The 14611-nt window shown below is 38.3% G+C and overlaps 1 protein-coding gene across 1 annotated transcript; it reads left to right on the top strand.

Moving 5' to 3' along the window:
* The first annotated feature begins 1062 nt into the window (after positions 1-1062).
* On the top strand, positions 1063-14365 carry hdgfl2 (HDGF like 2). The gene is made up of 16 exons (XM_067398705.1): positions 1063-1258; positions 1826-1902; positions 2589-2727; positions 2806-2979; positions 6944-7066; positions 7183-7251; positions 7332-7515; positions 7699-7783; positions 8953-9259; positions 9350-9480; positions 10807-10874; positions 10974-11044; positions 11663-11764; positions 12409-12562; positions 12656-12779; positions 13795-14365. The coding sequence occupies exons 1-16, from the start codon at positions 1187-1189 to the stop codon at positions 13922-13924; spliced, it is 2010 nt and encodes a 669-aa protein (XP_067254806.1). The 5' UTR covers positions 1063-1186; the 3' UTR covers positions 13925-14365.
* The last annotated feature ends 246 nt before the right edge of the window (positions 14366-14611 follow it).

The following is a 14611-nucleotide window of genomic DNA, read 5'->3' as shown; positions in this document are numbered from 1 at the left end:
TTTTCCCCAGCACTTCAAATGTTATTTTTTTAATGTGATGACTGATGACCACAAACATTACTTGTTCATACTTCTGAAATTGTCCCCATTGTAAAACCGAACGTTTAAAATGTAGGAAATTCAACATTTGATAGAAAACACTTCTTTAAAAATAAAAAAGACAATAATTACCACTTTAACCAGCAGGTGGCGGCAAAGTAGCATTTATTTGCGCATTTATCAGCCATTTCCTCTAATCGTTTTTCACTTCGTTTTTGACTAAATATTAAACATTATAAAATAACTGGGGTTTTAATATACATTTTCAATGTGAAGTATGAAATACTCAAAAGAAAAACAATAACTTTTCTTGAATGAATGACACAGAAAGCGAGCACCGCGCTTTCCCTTTATAGTCACAGCAGCTGTCAGTCAATGCAGCGCATGATCAATGACTCCAGCACACTTGAGAAAACACACATTTTATTCAATTAATCTAACTTAAGTGCACAATAATTATTTAATTTTTGAAGCTTTTTTTCACATAAAAGTGTGAAAACTGATGGTCGAATTGAATTGGTCTTTATTTATTTATTTTGCATTCCGTCTTACGTTTGAATAACTAAATTAATGCTATGCCTGACTATTTAAGTGACTATATTCAGATTATAAATTAAGTATTACACTACTGATGACATCTCACCAGAAGTTTTCGAGCTGGCTTATATTATTGCGGAAGCTCTAAAGAACACTTCATGCATGTAATTCATTCATTAAAGTAAATATTTTTAGGTAAAATACATTAATAAATGTGCAATTACATTACATTACACTGGATGCATTTTAAGTAGATGTTGTAATCAATAAAATATGACATTATTTTTATGAGCTCCCAATTTTATTTTCAGCAATTTTATAATCAGCAGTGCGAATGTTAATATAATACTATTAAATTGAAGTCTTTATCGGTGTACACATTGTACATTCTGATTGGTGGACGTATAGAGTGCCAGCCCGTTCCTCCAATCAGCGGCCCCCAGAGGGCGGGACTTCCGCTGACAAAAAATGGAATGAGCGGAAACCGCTGCAGAAACCAACCGCCTTTCCTCACCTACTGTATCTGAAGCAGGACTCTCTTTCGGCCTGAAAAACGGACCACTGACGACCACAAACACGCAGAACGAGGAGCGGTGCATAGAGGGACAAGATGCCGCACAACTTCCGGCCCGGTGATCTTGTCTTTGCTAAAATGAAGGGGTATCCTCACTGGCCGGCCCGGGTAAGAGCAGCAGCGGGGGAGATCGCGCACGGCTCGCGCTGCATCCAGCGCACACACCCCCACCAGCTCCACTGTGACCAGCTTTACCTCAGTGCCTGGCGATTTACCAAATATATGTTTGCAGACAAACCCGTATTATCTATCACTTTAGAGTCCAGGCTTCTTATTGGATGTATTTGTTTCATATTATTTACCTTAGTCATGAATGTATGAAGCTAGCTGGCTGGCTAACTTGTTTGCTGGAGAAGCAGCAAAGGTCGCGTGAACATAAAGTCCTGTTTATTTTTGCATTTTATTCACTGGGAATCGTCTTTAGATGCATAATGGGATGATATTAATATTTACTTCATTTAGACTTGAGACTTTTACATTGCCCAATCACATGTAAAATATAATGGAGGGGGGTGGGGGTGAGTGTCATGTTTACACATGGAGATACTTTCCTGTGCAAAGTAGAAAACAATTTTTTGTGTTTAATAATGTAAAACTTCAAATTTCAATGTAGATTCATTGCTGAAGAACATGTAATCAACATATTGTGCTATTTTGGCTGTATTTTTCTTACAGATTGAAGATGTTGCTGAAGGAGCTGTCAAACCACCACCTAATAAGATCCCCATTTTTTTCTTCGGGACTCACGAAACGTACGTATCCCCCGATTTTAATGAGTACCTGGATGTTAATGATGATAAATGGATACAGAATAGTATTTTAGATCTAGTTATGAGCTGTGCATTACCCCCATTGTTTTCTCTTTCTGTTTATTAATGTTTATTATTAATTGCAGTGTTTTTAAAAAGTATGGTGGGACCTTGCCTGTTAAAACTGCCATGAAGTAACTAATTAAAATTCATCCGACCCCAAAAGTCAACAGGTGGCACTAGAAGAACCTTTTTTTAGAAGTCACGCCAATGATCAGACCATATCTGGCTTCCTTTAATATATTAAGTTGGCATGAAATGAAAATACTATCTGTTGTAAAAATGCAAGTTGTAGAACTCTGTGCATGTTCTTTTAAAAGAAAAAAAGATTTGACTTTCTACAGTTTATTCAAAATGTCATAACTCAGTTTTCCAAAAAAATGGCAGACTTCTCTCTGGTGATAAATGCAGGATTCTTCAATCCTTTAACTTTTGAGTGCAATTTCCATGTCTCAAAATCCAATAAACAACTGATGCACAGAACCAAGTCCCACCCTACATAACTGATTTTCGAAAATCCGTTACACTCAGATGTACATCAAAATATGAAAGAAGAGATTTGTTTCTACTTCCATTTCATTGTGACTATATTTATAATTCTGATTTCAGCTTCTGTTTTATTCTTTCAGAGCATTCCTTGCACCCAAGGACCTTTTTGCGTATGAAAAGTACCAAGACCGATATGGGAAGCCCAACAAAAGGAAAGGGTTCAATGAAGGCTTGTGGGAAATCCAAAACAACCCTCATGCCTCCTATACCACACCTGCAGTAAGACTTAATTTCTACAACAAAAACTCAGTTGTTTCATGACACCAAATGCTGATTTGACACACTGTATTTGTTTAGGCTCCATCCTCATCGGACAGCGAGGACAACCAACCTGCTGCTGGAAGTGATGCGGAAGATGCAGAAGAGGAAGCAGTGGTACCAAGGAAAGATGAAACGGGAAGTGATGATTCTGACTCTGGGAGTGAGGATCAAAAGAAGCCGGCGGTGAAGCGGAAAGCTCCTGCTGCAAAGGTACCCAAACACGAAACAAGCCAACATGATCACTTATTATGTAAATCAGCTGTTTATCCTCATTGTCATTTATTCTGTCAATTTTATCTTTTCTCCTGCAGTATTATGCATTATACATTCAGGTGCTTTGAATTTCTCAATGTCGTAGTTTTAGTTAGTCACAATGTTAATAGTGTTCAATAGAAGAGTGTTAGTGGTTGTAGAGGAATCAGTGTATTGCAAGTAGTTTTTATTTAAGCACTAGGGTCCTTCTATGTTATGAACGTAGTCACGGCTAAAGCCCAAAGTATACATATTTTATATTTGCGCTAGAGTTTGCACACAGTGCTTGTGGTGTAATTTCGTCATCAGCGTTGTACCTGCACACGTACTCCATGTTTTTCTAACCGCACATACTATGTCTGCTTACATTGCACATGCGCTTCGGATTATTTTGCGCTAATTAGTTTGTCCACTAACTGGCGACTCTGGCTCAGCCTGTTGTTTCGTAAACAAGATGGATGAATTGAAATGACATCAAAAAACTACTGGAGATGCAACAATAGACACCCACATTGATGAGCACTTGTGTGAAGGGGTTAATAAATACATGCAACTCTAGTGTAAGGGCTTATTTACACGTAGTCACTTCATACATTTTCTCTGATCGGATAGTTATTGGATCATGAAAAGACGAGGTGTAAATACCCTCCAAAATGCTTTCTGGACGGATTTAAATCTGATCACTCAAACCACTTCAGGAGGTGGTCTGAGATGCATTCCAGATGAAACTGGATAAGTGTAAATTCATCTGGTTGTTGGAGTCACAAAAGTAAATTTTACTCTTCCCAAAATGGTTAAAAAAAAAAAAAAGTGTTGGTAGCCAGATATGACAGTGCACATTTGCCACAGATGAGTAGATGAGAATCTCTTGAGCAAGCTGATGCACAAAAAACTACCGCAAACGAAACTGAAAGTTTGGCATCAACACACAATCATCTACATTAAATGTAGTGAGACAAAATGTTCTTACCAGTGCTGATGGTCCGTGATATTAACTAAATAAAATGCAGCTCATATCTGTTGCTTTCGTTGACATGAACTTGAATTTGCATATAGTGTTTGTATTGAAGATCGGATTCACATTTATGAGTAAATGGTGTAAATGGATCAGTTTTTACAAATTGAGTAGCTTGTCCGATCAGTAAAAAGTGACCAGGTGTAAACAGGCCCTAAAAGAGTGCAAAGAAATTTGCTAATACCTTTTAGAGAGAAGTAGGGTTGTCACGATTCCTCGATTAAATTCTAGTACTCAATTTTTAAAAATCCTCGATTGCAATCTACCCATGTCGAGTAACCGCCGAGGTGGCGCATTTCACGGACGAGAATCCATGAGCCAGATTATTAGACAGTTTTTTAAGTCTGCATGATGTATTAAAACCATTTAAAAACAATACTATAGCATAATGCTATTCAACACAAGGCTGCGATTTAAAGGGCACCTATTATGCCCCTTTTTACAAGATGTAATATTGGTCTTGGGTGTCCCCAGAATGTATTTGTGAAGTTTCAGCACAAAATACCCCACAGTTAATTTATTATAACCATTTGAAAATGTCATTTTTGGGGCCTGTTTTAAAAAGAGCTGTTTTGGTGTGTACCACCTTAAATATAAATGAGCTGCATATCCCCGCCCTGCCTTTGGATGACGGCGTAACTTGCATACCTATGGCAATAAACAGTCGGTAGAAGCAGAATGGCTGAGAATGAGAGACCCGCTGTTTTGTATGGCATTCAGCCGTACATGTTTGAACCGGAATCAGACCCAGATGATGAAGAGACTCCGGCAGAAGAAACACATTTGAGAATGGAGCAGGATGTCTCTGAATGGTTATTTGATACATTTATGTACTTATAGAGTTTTAATCGCGTCCCCTTTGCAATTATGGATGTGTAACACACACACACACACACACTGATAACGTTTGCGCATTTTTTTGAAACTACGAACACAAATACTGTGATAACGTTTGCTAAGTACGTTAGATACACACTATACAAACAAGGTTTAAATTATATACACAGACATTCTACGACGACGATAACAGCTTTAGACGCATTTGTTATTGAATTGGCTGACATCGACTGAAATGACTATTTGCTCAAAAAACATTAAATACACTTAACGTTACTTCTTCTGGAGGTGACGTTGGATCGCGAACAGTAGGCAACGATCCACACTTGAGGATTAACTTTGAAGCAAGACCTGCTTTGAATTGACCCTCGTTCTCAAAACAGTCAGTCAAAAAATGATTTGCGCAAACATAAACGTATTTTGGAATTTTGAGTGACGCCTTTCCTTCGTAAATAAAATCCATCCACTGCGTTTTCAGTGGCTCTGATGTCGGAAGTAAGTAAAACCTACTATGTTCATTATTACATCCCACAACAGAACACTTATGTTTCTTAGGAGACATTACTGGCTGTCGTTGAAACAATGGAGGATGGTTGACAGATCACCGACGGTGGGGTCTATGCCAAAACCAGATTGTCAATCAAACCACGTGGGTGGGGCTTAGCGCAATTCTACGTCACAGTGAGAGCAATCTTAGAACAGAGCATTCTGAGACAGTGCTTATGAATTATTGAGATTGTAAAAAAAACAATGGGTGGATTTTTCTCATTCTAGGGTGGTTTTGCTCACACACTGCTAACACACATTTATGGTCAAACACCATGTAAAAGTGAATTTTGCATAATAGGTGCCCTTTAACACAGGAGAATACATCAATATGTTTTTAAATATGCAAACTGTTCATCGTGAAAAGAAGTGGCCAAATATTAAAGATTAAGGAAACATTTTAATTAAATGTCGTTTGGCTGATATTAAACAAGGATTTGATCTGCTGTAAAGTGTAACAACACCAGGCCATTGGCGCCCTCTGCAGGCATTTGTTATAATACATAATGTACATAAGTTGATTGTTTATATTATGTATAATATGCATTTTAACAGTGTTGTTCTATAAAACCATATGATTACTCAGTTTTGATACTTTATTTGAACCAAATATCATTGCCTCTAGGGCTGCACGATATATCGCATGCGATTGTCACGCACATTTCGTCAGTAAAGCCGGTTCCCTGATTACCGCTAAATCGCCATCACCTGCTTTCAAATGGAGCAGCATTTAATAGACCGATCACTGATAAGCCACGCAATATCGCGTTCATATCGCAGATGAATCGCCTTTGATAATGAATGCGATATTGCGTGGTTTGTCAGTGAACTACGGCTCTGTCTATTAAATGCCGCTCCATTTGAAAGCAGGTGATGGCGATTTAGCGGTAATCAAGGAACCGGCTTTACTAATGAAATGCGCGTGACAATTGCATGCGATATATCGTGCAGCCCTAATTGCCTCATTGTTATTATATATGTATTTTAAGTCATTTTAAAGGCTTAGGTCTTTGCTTGGATCTATTTTTATTACCACAAAAAAATATCAGATTACTCGATTAATCATAAAAAGTCGAAATAATCGACTGGTTACTCGTTTACCAAATTAATTGTTAGTGACAGTCCTAGAGAGAAGAAACCTTTTAGTGCGCATGTGTCAAGCACCTGAGTTTGTGCACGCTAACAAACAGAGTATTCATTGAAAGGCTGTGCATTTGGCTGTGTTCACGGCAAAACCAAAGTATACTTTGGGCTTAAAGGATGTACGTAGGTAGGCAAAACATCCAATGGAGTTCCTGCTTTATACTTGGAGTAAAACTCATGAATTATGGTGCTTTTGTGTTTGTTTTGATGCTTGAAAGCTTCAGTTCAGCTCAATAATTTGTAACTATATATGTAATTTTTATATATATATATATATATATATATATATATATATATATATATATATATATATATATATATATATATATATATATATATATATAAATTACATTAATTAAAAAAAAACAAACAACTTTGCAGCGTCCACCAGTGAAGAGAACACGGGCATCATCCAGTGATCGAGATGGAGAGGAGAGTGGATCTCCCTCAGAACCAGAACCATCACCCAGCTCTGACTCTGAATCCGGCAAAAACAGCGACCAGGTATTCTCGTCTGGAATTGTACTAAGTTGGGAATTTGCTCAAACACCTCATGGCTTCATTATTGCACAAAAATGCAATTAAAAACTGCATTAACGAGTTACTAATGTGTTCTCCAGGACTTCACACCGCAGAAGGAGTCAGGCGGTCGAGGTGGCAAAAAGCCAGCTGGTAGAGGCAGGAGGAAGGTGAGAAGAGCTCATTGACATATGTGGCCATCTATAATTACATACTTGCTTGATGTTGTACTGTTTTTGTATCATCTTAGAAGGCATCATCAGGCTCTGATTCAGACTCTGGCTCCCAGTCAGATCAGAGGGCCGCCAGGAGCGATTCAGATGACGATAAGCCACGGCCGGCAGTCTCTGGATCCGAATCGCAGTCCGGATCCAAATCCGATTCCGATTCAGAACCGCCTCCTGCAAGGAAAGCCCCACAAGGGCGCAAGAAAGGTGAGAACGCTTTGCAACGTGAACCCAGCACATATTATAATTAGTTTTAATGGTTGAGTAATTGTGTTGAATAGTAATACAGTGGATGGAAACTTTACCTGAGACAGCACTCGGATAACAGGAATCCTAGACAAGTACATCAGAATACTAAAGGACACTTTTCTTTTTGCGTCATTTTCCAAGCGGAGAAACCTCCACCAAAGCCACGAGGAAGGAAACCCAAACCAGCTCCAGAAAGGGCTCCTTCCTCTTCATCAGATAGTGATAGGTGAGTTTGGTTTCTTTTCCTTTCTAGCATTTTTTACATATACATTTACACTAATAATGTTAATATTTTTGCTTTCCATTACAAATTAGTTAAATCTGACAATTTTCCTCCCTCTTTTGGACCCTTAATGCCTGTTCATGCCAAAATGAAAGTTCAACATAATTCAGACCAATGCAAAAAAGAATGGTAGATGGGCTGAATGTACATGCAAAATCACTTTCTGACAGTAGGTGGCGCTTATGGAAAAGCAAAAATACAGCGGTGCATAACGTTCTGTTTTTGACACAATACCAGATACAAGTTAATGGAGACAAGAGCAGGTTTTGGATTCCTCCGCTGCTATTCACTGTCTCTTAGCAAGATAGTGTTCATGAGCGCCTTCAAGTCATACTTAAATGTAACAGCACCGGCTCTGGGCATGTGACCAAAAGCGTGAATTTTTTTTGGGGGGGGCGGTTTTCTTTGTAGTGCGGTAGAAAAGAGACTATAACAGTGTCTATAAAAAAAAACAAACATCCGATGCATTGATGGAATACGAATGTTCATGTTGGTCTAAACCAATGCTTTAACAGCCGATTCGTTCAAATTAAAATGTTTATCGCAACCAAATTTTTGCACCAAACATTTGTCTTGACCTTTAGATTTTAAACAAGCCATTTTTGTGGCTTTTCTCTAATATTATTTAATTTAACAGCAGTGATTCTGGGCATGTGATCAAAAGTGCAAATCTTATTGGTTGGCCAGTTTTCTTCACAGTGTGGTGGAAAAGAGACGAGAACACTACATGAAAAAAAAAAATCTGTCACATAGACAGAATGCTAATGCTCTCTATAGTCTGAACAGATGCATTAACAGCCGTTCGTTCAAATGTAAATGGTTATCGCATCCAAATTTTCGCACAAATATTCGTCTTGACCTTTAGATTTAAACAAGCCATTTTTGGGCTACTGTTTCTTTATAACTACATATAATATTTCATCTGTGTGACGTCAAAAAGTTTCAAAACTACAAAAGCTGTTGCTGCTTATTTGCAACAAATTGTTTAATTTTAAGTATGAAAAATTAATAACATCTTCATCAGACTAATATGTCCAATTTCCATCCAAATATTCTGTGAATTTGAGGAACACAAGGATGGTGATTTTGAGTTTTTTTTTTTTTTTGCACAGCGACAGCGGGACAGACCGCGTCAGTGAGTGGAAAAAGAGAGACGAGGAGCGGCGGAAGGAACTGGAGGAGCGAAGGAAGAGGGAGGAGGCAGAAGAGCTCCGTCGGCTCCGGGAGCGAGAGAAAGAGGAGGAAGAAAAAAGGAAAAAAGAGAAGGAGACCAAGGCTAGGAGAGGAAGCAGTAGCGGCAGCAGTAGCAGCAGCAGCTCGGATGATGAAGTGGATGATCACCCACTCAAAAAATCCAAGAAACCTCCACCTCCCCCCATCCCTGCTCCATCAGACTCTGACTCTCCACCTCCCTCAGAGGCTAGTCACCAGAACTTTCTCAAAACTCTTTCTACTTGTGTTGTTTCTCAAAATGCTAACTGCGTTTGGGTTGTTGCATTTCCTCTCTAGGTGAAAAAATCGGCCAAGCGTCAAGACAGCCAAAAAGGGCGGCAAAAGAAAGAGAAGGAGGTGAAAGAGAAAAAAGAGAGGCAGATCAAAGAAAAGAAGCCACAGAGATCAGAAGAGAAACACAAAACGAGGTATGTGTTTGGATTGCTACATGCTAACAAAACTCTAATCGGCTGTGTGCCTCACAGTGCTATGTGCAGTATTTCCCACCAGTGTTATTTTAGTATTATTTTAATTCTATTATCTTTGTATTTTAAGTTTTCATTTTAATTTGAGTAATTTTGTACTGTGCTTTTGTCATTAGGGGCCAAGCACTAAAGGTGCGTAGGCACCTACTGTAATCGTTAGTGTTATTATTATTCTTCGGCTTTCTCCACTCTTGAGTCTATGGCAGCCCATAGAACCGCTTGTGGGAAAGTTATGAAATTTGGCACACTGATAGAGGACAGTCTGAACATTAACAACGTCTATTTCGGAGTCTCTTAACTAAATCCATCTAGCTTCATCAACTGTTTAAAAATTTCACTTACGTTCGTGCCAATAACTTTAAAACTGTAAGGGCTAGAAACAAAATTGCATTTAATTTTATAAAAATCCTACATTTTCAAAATCGCCCTAGACGGTTTATCCGATTTTCACCAAAATTAGCTCATGTCATCTTCAGACCATGCTGGCAAAAAGTTATTAAAAGTTTTTTGATAAACCAAATTGTTTTTGAAAAACGTGGAAATTAATTTGAAGAAGAGCATGTGAAAATAGATGTAAGGCTACATCTCCACAATGCTTTAGCATATTGAGATGAGTCTTAGTACATGTCATCACAAGCATGACTTGAGGCTACATGCAGCGTTTTGGCACAATGCCACCTACTGGTCAGAAGATATGAAAAATGGTTATTTTTGCTCATAACTTCTGAAGAGTTTGCCCAAAAATCATAAATCTGATCTCTTTTGATTTAGCATACAAAGACGAATTATATTCAGTTTTCCTATAGTGGCAATTTCATCACCCATTTTGAATTTTGTCATAAATAGCTGTATTTTATGCACGCATTTACCATATCATTACGAAACTCGGTATGTGTCATTGGGACCATGCCATGAAGCGTGATTTTTTTTTTTTTTTTTTTTTTTTTTTTTTTTAAATAGTGAAGCGGAAATCCCGCCCTGCAACCAATTTCATTGGCTGAGGTAACAGTGACGTGTAGGTTTAGGGATCAGTGTTTGGTGTAGCCATTTTGACTAAAATAATCTAAAAATGTCTTGAATTACTCGTTGCAGTTGCTCTGACGCTCCCAGCCATGCTTGCATGTATCATTGTTCCTTTTTGTGTTTGGCCCCGATAGCTGCTGTTCACAGCTATATTTTTATTAGTTTTTTTGTTTATTTAGCTTTAATTTTATTTTTATTTTAATAGTTTCAATTTTCGTTAAGAATAACAACACTGTTTCCCACTAGGCCTAAGCCTGAGAAGCAGAAACGGAAGTCGGTGCGTCACCCTGAGAAGAAAGTTGAAAAGAAAAAAGGTCAAATGAAACATTCTCATGGCGGTTCAGTCGTTTTTGAGACATTTATATGGTCGATCAGATTTTAACTATCGTTTCTATCACCCTTTATAAATTCAGAACCCTCACCTGAAGAGAAACTACAGAAGCTCCACACAGACATCAAGTTTGCACTGAAGGTTGACAACCCAGTAAGTAGCGATGCCATCAGCCTACCCATTCTGCTTTGTTTAAAATTACCTTTTGAATTTCGTCGGTATCAGTAGTCACTTTCACACATGAAAGCCATTAAAATGACTGGGAAACGTTACTCTGTCAATTTTACAGCAAAGGTATTCACACGAGCATTGGTTCTGGTCAAGCATGCTCTTTTACGATGTCCAATTGAGTCAATCAGTTAATTCAAAGGCTTGTTTTACTTCATTCTGTTCATTTGAATCACTCCACAGAAGTCCCTGCATACTTTTTTTTTTTTTTTATTATTTGTAGTGAAACAAGTAGTTCAATTTTTTTTTAGTTTTAGTTTTTCATGTAATATTTATATTTTAATTCCGCTGTATTTCAATGAAAAAAAAAGATGTTTTAATAGTTTCAGTTAACAATAATGACCCTAGTTCAGCCACTCATTCAATGCCAAATTGCTCTGTAATAACCAGGGCTGATTTCTGTTCACACTTCACCTCTAAATGGACAAAGTGCTGTTTAATATAGATATTATTATATTTCTAGAAACAGCTGTACGTGTGAAAGCACCCTGATGTGTGAGTCGCCTGATAACATTCTGTTTTCTGCTTCCTTTCAATCTGTAGGATATTGAGAAGTGCCTACAGGCTTTGGATGAGCTTGCCTCAGTACAAGTGACCACTCACATCTTGCAGAAGAATGCAGATGTTATTGCCACACTCAAAAAGGTACAAGCATTTACAGAAGACCTCAAAACGATACTCTATATATCTAAGTCAATGAGAATTTCCATTTGCAATCGAATTTACTATTTAAAAGTGCAGTATGCAATATTGTCAGCTAGTGGTTGAAATGGGTACTGCAGTCAAAATTCAAAATATGGGAGAGAGTTGTTTGCCTCGCCCCCTCCTCCTCAGACTTGACAATCACTCAGGTTGCTAGATTGAGGACACGCAACAGGAACGAGTGCAAAATTGACAATGGAAAGCAAAAATCTTTACACTATATTTATCTGTGTTTTAATATGCCTCTGGTCATAGTTTTTAAAGTGGGTGGGTAGTTTGTTTTCTGGCGTCCATGGCTGCAATACACTGTGTTTTCCACCAACTGGCAACCCAGGGATGTTGAAATACTATTGGGTAAATTGCTAGTGGGTGGGATTACACAGACCAAAACAAAAACAGTCTTTCCGACATGGAAAGCACATTTCAAAGCAGAATAACTGGCTGTAGCATTGTTCTTCGGAGAAACAAAAATTTGAACTTAGCATAATTTAAGTAAACATTTGGTTGAAATAATTATTAATAAATTAAAAATAATTATTAGATAGCATTCCCATCATAAAACCTGCACGCTTCTTTTTGTCTTTTAGATTCGCCGGTACAAAGCTAGTAATGCAGTGATGGAGAAGGCCACCGCAGTCTACAATAAACTAAAGCTCCAGTTCATTGGCAAGATTGAGACCGGTAAACCAAAACCGGATGAAAAGAACCAAGAAAGCAATGAGCAAGACACGCAAAACACAGGTAAACTGAAACAGGAACATTTCCACATTATTTCAAGCAATCGAACAAGTTTTAAAATATGCTTTCTGCTTGCGCTTTGTTTCCCTCTCCCAGACGACTCCAAACCAGTGAACGGAGAATCAGAAAGTGAGAGAAAAGACGTTTCTGAATCCGAAAGCAATCCCAAACCGACAGACCATGAGAAACAGGATGAGAACAAATCCCCAAACGGCATCAGGTAAAGAGCGGCCACCTTTCGTTCTGTTTTAATAATTAGTTTACATGTTTTCCTAGATCTTTTTACATTTTCTTTAGTGTGTAATGTTGCCGTGTGAAGATGAAAAGCTTCAAAGTTACAAAGCACAAAGTCACTCCAAAGGGAGTTGTTCTCGATATCAGCAAGCAGTTTAAGTTTCTGAACTCTCTAAAATGCCTTGATTGTAGTCTTGAGTTTTCATCCGGGAACAAACAATTTTCTTTGTTCTTTTGAACACAAAGGAAGATATTTGGAAGAATGTCAGTAACCAAACAGTTGATGGACCCCATTGACTATTTTTTGTATTCTGCTGTTGAAGTCAGTGGTGCCCCACAGTTCTTTGGTTTACGACAATTCACGCTGCATTCACACGGGGCGCCGGCGTTAACGCTTCTCATTTACTTTGAATGGGTGACGTCATGCGTTGCCGAACTGAATTGTGGGTTCCGTCTCTTCACTAGCGTTGCAAGCGGCAGAAGTTGAAGATTTCTCAACTTTTCAAGCGCCAACGCAGGCGTCATCCAATCAAATGGCCCCATGCAAATTCCCTAGAGCAGTCGCAGCCAACTGCGTTCGTGCAACACCGGAAAGAAATGTGATTGGCTGTAATCACTATAACTGTTGCGTCAACACAAGCTTCAGACACGCCCTCCGTCAAGCGTTGATGCTGACGCCCCGTGTGAATGCAGTTATAGAAAGGTCTGTGGCTTTTCTGAAATGCACTTGAGGCGGTTGACCAATCACAGCACACTGGTTCAGCCAACCAATCAGAGCACTTTTCGCTTTTTGGAAGGAGGGGCTTCATAGAGACCGTAACTAAAAAGAGCATTACTGACAGACTGGGAAAAGAGGTGATGCAACAATTAAAAATAAGGAGTTTTCTTGAACATTCAAGTATGAAGACCAATTCATACACACAATGAAGACTTTGTAAAAGGACATATATGGCCTATTTAATCTAAAATACACATTCGTTAATGTTTTATTTGTCTCTAAGGCCTAATCCAGATGACCCAACAGAGCAGCAAACACTCACAACTGACTCCACAGAGCCCAATCCGACAGAAGACACAGACGTAAAAGAGGACAGCAGAGCACAGGATGAGCAGATGTCTTCTGAGAGCTGAACTGCGTTCATCTCTTTTATGCTCACAAACATACTTTGGCTTCCTTCATTCATTTGTGTTACTTTTTGTCTGCCCACCTTTGTGACCTACATGAGTTTTTCGTGTTGTACATAAAACGTGATATGAACATTATTAGCACTTTTGAATCGAGACGTCATGAGGCAAACAAGCGCCTTAATCTAAATGTTCGAAGTGGATGATTCTGCACTAACCACATTTGGATAGTCGAAGGGGAACATTTTATTTCAGAACCACACTGACGTCTAGGGAGGGGAAAAACACCGAAGCCCAAATGTATTTTGAAGACTGTGCTTGTACTATGTAGCTGCTTTTTATGAGTACTTTTTTTTCCTTTTGTTTTTTATGAAAAAAGGAAAATGTTAAAAAAAGAAAGAAAAAAAAGTAAAGCAGTCTGGTTTTGTGTTGATTGACACCCACTAAGCCATACAGCAGGAGATCATGACATTTCATCATCATCATCATCATTATTAGTGCACAAATCTACATCTGATCTCTCTGGTATGGATTTCAATAACTCTATGGACATTCACTAAATTTTGTAGACTTACCATTTGTTGTCTGTTGTTTGGTCCTCTAATAATCACAACATACATTTGCATAGGTTGAACCAAATAATGCTATTCTTTTTTTTTTTTTTTTTTGATGTCATAAAACATGCTTATCATG

The sequence above is a fragment of the Chanodichthys erythropterus genome, chromosome 10 (genome assembly GCF_024489055.1).
Source record: "Chanodichthys erythropterus isolate Z2021 chromosome 10, ASM2448905v1, whole genome shotgun sequence".
NCBI lineage: Eukaryota > Metazoa > Chordata > Actinopteri > Cypriniformes > Xenocyprididae > Chanodichthys > Chanodichthys erythropterus.
Note: the sequence above shows the minus strand (reverse complement) of the source record. Positions and strands in the feature narration are given on the sequence as shown.